Here is a 5854-nt window from a genome sequence, read left to right as displayed (position 1 = left end):
GGCAAATCCTCAAAAGGTTAAGCTTTTCATTCCACCTTAATACCCTTTCTCTTATATTGATACTAATCTTTGTCAAAGGTTTTCAAAAATTGAGTCCATATTATTGAGTACAAATTCAGACTAGCTACCTTGTCTTGAATTTTAAGTGACTCGGCCAGTTTCCCAACCTCGCGTAAACTTTCTACTATGATCATTAATACAAGTAGGCTACCCCACCCCAAGAAAAATAAACCTACTGGAAGTTTAGAGTCATATTTACCAAAACATGAGTATACAAGCGTGAGTGGAAGTCTCACATGAAAGGAAAAAATAAAATAAAAGCTTGAGGAATTAATATCACATAATTGGGTTACTTAATAGGCTTAAGCTTTTAGATTAAGTGATCTCTACCTATTATATTAATGCCCATCAATCAAATATTTTCATTTTTGTGTCCATGTTTACAGCTATTTGATACTCTAAAAACAAAGAAATGATAGACAACATCAATTGGATTGATTGAGTCAAAATTGGCAATGAATTTGTAAATTGCATTATTAGTCACCTAACCAATACTAATGCTCTTACAAATTAAAAGGAGTGATTATTTTTTATAATTCTGTTAGGTACAAGACATCATAGCTGTGATAATTGGTGCAGTAGGTATTTGTACAAAATCAGTTAGAGCAAATCAGTTAGAGCAAGCATCAAAGTATTGTACATTGTTAGTTGGAGTGTGTGCTGTAATAAGGTGTACCAACAGCAAGACAATAACTAGTATAAAGACTGAAATGATTGTAACAGAAGGAATAATAAGAACACATTTACTTAGCTCTCATTGAGACTAACTTGGAGGTTGATTCCCTCGAAGAATCAGTGGAGGACTAGTTCCCTCAAAGAACTACCATATTGAGTGACCAAGAGAATTAGAGAGTGAATTACTAAGGACTCTACCAAATTCATTGGTTGTCCAAAAATTTAAACTAAATTCAATTATTTTGACTGTTATAAATTCTAACAATCTTTATCATTCCAGGTGAGGACATCCCACACGACCCTGAGATGATAAAAAAAGAAGTTATTAGTAACTTTGCCAAGAACTTCCCTACATCATACTTGAGAGTTGTTCAGCATTCAGATCTTTCAACAGTGACATGGGCTCCCCTGTTGTTTAGATTTCCATGGGACGTAATACTTGGAAACCTGAGCAAGGGGAATATCACAGTGGCTGGTGATGCTATGCATCCTATGACACCTGACCTAGGACAAGGTGGTTGCTCAGCATTGGAAGATGCTGTTGTTTTAGGTAGACACATTGGGAACTTAATCATCAAGAACAAAAAGCTTGTGGCAGGAGATCAAGTTGCTGAAGCGTTAGAAAGATATGTTAAGGAAAGGAAGTGGCGTGTTGCTAAGTTGATCGTGGGCGCGTATCTAGCGGGCTGGGTGCAACAAGATGGGTCTGGATGGTTTATGAAGTTCTTAAGGGATTCAATATTCTATAGGCATTTTTCTAGTTTGATGTCTAATGATCAACTGTATGATTGTGGGAAGTTGCCTTGTGTTTCATCATCAAATAATGAATTGGACAATGACCCAAGAAAAAGTTAATAGCTAAAATCACGGATCAAGTGAAGCAGGAGCGTAGGGGCAATTTATGTGGCAGCTACATGGGCAACATGTGTCATTTATAAGTCCATTTGTCTTTTATTTCTCTTTAATGTTCATTCAAAGTTAATTATAAGTCTTGTTGAGAGTTGTTTCAGTCTAATAAATTTGATGTGATGCAAAGTTAGTCTAAGGAGTTGTCATTTGTATTGGAAATTATCAAGCATTTATTTCACATTCAATGTATTCACCTATAAATGTCAATAAAAAATTAGAAGAATTCCGAGAGTATTTATTTAGAAATTTTTTTGCAATTGTCCTTGCCTTGGAGTTAAGTGATTTCTCATAACAATCAAGTGTGTGGCTTGGTCATGTTCAGTGACATCTGTTACCTCGGGTTGAGTGGCATCTCAGAACTATTCATCTTATCATTTGGTTAAATCTTGGAGTGTAATTTCTAAATCTCAAAAGTTTATATTTAACTCCCTAATTAAAGAACAATTTATTATATCCACTTACCATCTGAATTAGAGTCCAAATTGGACATGCAAATTACAAAACCTCTCATTAATTATAATTCACATTTATAGTATAAGGTGGATAATTTTCAACCAAACTATTAGTTTTGATACTAAATTGTAAATATGAAAAAAAAAAAAAAATTCATTTCAAATTCTAGGCACTTTTCATTAAAATAATTTAGTAATTTTCATTAAAATGTATGCACATTTCAAATTCTTGATGTCACAATTATATAATAAACTCTATAATTTGATGTTGTTATCAAGTTATACTTTAAAATTTTGATGTACAATTGAATACTGTATGATTTTAAAATGTTAATATTTAATTATTTTGTGGGTTGCACAAAACCAATGATTTTTTTTTTTTTTTTTTTTTTTTGCAAATCCACCCTGAGGAAAGAAGGGGGTAATTATTTGTTCATGCAAATCTTGTTTTTGTATTATGTGTTTTGTAACGTGAACGGTACGCACGCAGAACATGCGTTGGTGTGTGAGTAAACGTTCTCTTGGTATCCCACCTATACACAATTAATGATTGCCACTGATTTTAGGGTTTGAAATTATCAAGGATAAACGCTACAATATACAATATTATATAGAAATAGAAAGTAAATGTTATACTTGCAACCGTATGGGTTGTCACCATTTAAAATTGTTGGATTTATTGGAATTGGGTCAAATATGGAAGATGCTCCCACGCCCATAATTGTAATATGAAAACAGAACCTGCAACCTCCGTGCTTTTTTTAATAGCAGCACTACACAGCTCTTTATAAAGGAAAGAAAGTGTGGCACTACCCAAGCTATATTTCCCAGCTACACCAAAGTCCTCTAACAACTAGAAAAGCAGCAATGCAATCTACTTTGGCTCTTATTTCCAAATAGTAAAGCCAAAACTTGGAACATGTATGCCCTAGCATACTGTTGGGTTGTTACAGCATTGGCACCCTCTGGTAGGTTTGAGAATATACTCCTTACCCATGTTATTTAAGGCCACCATATGTCAATGATGTTGCAAGTGGTGTCACCCTAAGTAAATCATCACAAACTTTTCCCCAATCCAAATTAGTGGGCTCGCACACTGCTTTGCCATCAATAGGCAATCCTGTAATGATTGATATATCCTGTAGAGTGATCGACATTTCACAAGTAGATAAGTGAAATGTATAGGTTTCAGATTGCCACCGCTCCACCAAAGAAGTGATAAGACCTCAGTCAATATCTATATATGGTAGGCGGGTAACACAGTATAGCCTACATTGATGCAAATATGAGGTGATACACTCGCCTAACTTGGGGGGAGGGGGTGGTGTAAACGGTTGGGGTCACACTCGTAGGGTGGAAACCTGAATTTTTTTTTTTTTTTTTTAAATGTACAATGTTATATTGCTAATGTTGAAATTATTTTCATGTAAATTGAATAATTGTAGATATTATTAGGACATTAATAAATTTTGATCTTGCAACGTACATTGCCTTCCATTGCATCATTAGAGATGTGATATTGTTGTTGGGTTAGCAGAGATTGATCGAATGGCCCAGGCTCCATTTCAAATATATCCTACATTAAATGCTAAAATGTGTTAAACCATGCAAGGTATATTTTTTACAAACCATCTATATAAAAAATTACAAACTAAGAAAATAATTTTAAATTAGGGGCCGAGAAGCTTACTACAATTGCGATATGAAGTGAAGGAATGTAGGAATTATAGAGTGATACTTGCAAGAAAAGAAAGAAAGAAAAAAAAAAAAAAAAAAAAAAAAAAAAAAAAAACACAATAAGATAATCATAAATATCTTCTAAAAAATATAATCCTAAATAAAAACAAAAGAACAATAACAAAAATAATAAAATTAATATATAGTGACTACTACAGTTTTTTATGCTTAATCTTAAATATAACTAACAATGCTTGTAGTTCATAATAAAATTAAAAGAAACTCAAATAAAGGATTTATGAAGCAAACTTTTTAATAATAATAGTTTTAGCAAAAAGAATCATACACACAATAATTAGTATTACCTATAATATAACCATTTATAATATTTACAATATATTAGCGTATAATATTTATAAAGCATATAATTAATTTTCATTTTCCAACCTATAACCACCCTAAAAAGTAAAGATTCAAGAAACTTAATAAATTTTATACCAACTAAACTTTAAAGAAAAAGAAACACAAATGTACAATTTAACCAACAAACATATTATGCAATATATTTTTTCAAGTAATAAATGTAAAAATTGATAATAACAAAGTAAAATTGATTAACAAGATTACAATAATATGATTTATTACAATTTTTATGGTCATATACTAATAATAACAATAAATAATATTAAATAATTTCAAAATTAACAAAACACGTACATAAATTTAATTAGAGAGTTGAGATGCTTACCACAATTGTGATACCAACTGAAAGAGTGAGAATTATAGAGTGATACTTCAAAAAAAAAAAAAAAAAACCCACAATCAGATAACCATAAAAAATTCATTAATCTAAAATTTGAATAATAACAACAACAACAACAACATATACTAATAATAAAAATAAATAATATTAAATAATTTCAAAATTAACAAAACACATACATAAATTTAATTAGAGTTGAGATGCTGACCACAATTGTGATACCAATTGAAAGAGTGAGAATTATAGAGTGATACTTACAAAACACACACACACACACACACAATCAGATAATGATAAAAAATTCATTAATCTAAATTTGAACAATAAAAACAACAACAACAATAATCATAATCATAGGCATACAAATAATATTAACTACAACAATACATAATATTTTACAATGTATTAGTTTCTAATATTTACAAAGCATATGTTTATACAATAATAATAAATTTGTTAATTTCTAGAGTTGTAAGTTAATAAGCAAAGCAAAAAAACTTACATTAACCAAAAACTTACAATCCTTAGTTGTGCACACTAAAGCAAAGCAGAAGAGTAACTGAAGAATCGAGTATATAACTTTGTGAGGAGATGCAATCCTTCAGCGGAGGGCAGGGGGGGGGGGGGAATAAAAAGACAAGGGTACTTGCCTTTTATGAAGAAGAGGAGAAATAAAAGACAAAAAAGAATCTCTGAAATAGATTTAGGCGTAATATCAATAGGTGGTTTTATAGGGAATGATCAATGAATATATTCCAAGCAGAGAATAAAAATCGGTTGAAGAGGTGAGGTGATTGGTTGATTGACTCTAAACTTACAATACGAAATAAAGGAACATGACAGACACACAAAATACGTCAAAAAAACTTCTGAAGAATAAGAATATGTGTACTTTTTTTTCATTCCTTAGTTGTGCACACTGAAGCAAAAAAACTTACATTAACCAAAAACTTACAATCCTTAGTTGTGCACACTGAAGCAAAGTAGAAGAGTAACTGAAGAATCGAAGTATATAACTTTGTGAGGAGATGCAATCCTTCAGCGGGGGGGTGAGGGGGGGGGAATAAAAATACAAGGGTACTTGCCTTTTATGATGAAGAGGAGAAATACAAAGACAAAAAGAATCTCTGAAATAGATTTAGGCGTAATATCAATAGGTGGTTTTATAGGGAATGATCAATGAATATATTCCAAGCAAAGAATAAAAATCGGTTGAAGAGGTGAGGTGATTGGTTGATTGACTCTTCACTTACAATAAAAAATAAAGGAACATGACATACACATAAAACAAGTCAAAAAACTTCTAAAGAATAAGAAT

The 5854-nt window shown here is 31.3% G+C and overlaps 2 protein-coding genes across 2 annotated transcripts in view; both read left to right on the top strand.

The window, feature by feature from the left end:
* The window catches only part of LOC112024068 (monooxygenase 2), a 30452-nt gene that overhangs the window by 2689 nt on the left and 21909 nt on the right, over positions 1-5854 (top strand).
* LOC136068265 (monooxygenase 2-like) lies at positions 485-1882 on the top strand. Its single transcript, XM_065775198.1, has 2 exons — positions 485-579; positions 1016-1882. The coding sequence occupies exons 1-2, from the start codon at positions 558-560 to the stop codon at positions 1588-1590; spliced, it is 597 nt and encodes a 198-aa protein (XP_065631270.1). The 5' UTR covers positions 485-557; the 3' UTR covers positions 1591-1882.

Source organism: Quercus suber, unplaced genomic scaffold (assembly GCF_002906115.3).
Source record: "Quercus suber isolate HL8 unplaced genomic scaffold, Cork oak 2.0 scaffold_106, whole genome shotgun sequence".
In the NCBI taxonomy this organism is placed as follows: Eukaryota; Viridiplantae; Streptophyta; class Magnoliopsida; order Fagales; family Fagaceae; genus Quercus; species Quercus suber.
The sequence above is the reverse complement of the archived record's forward strand: the minus strand, read 5'-3'. Positions and strand labels throughout refer to the sequence as shown.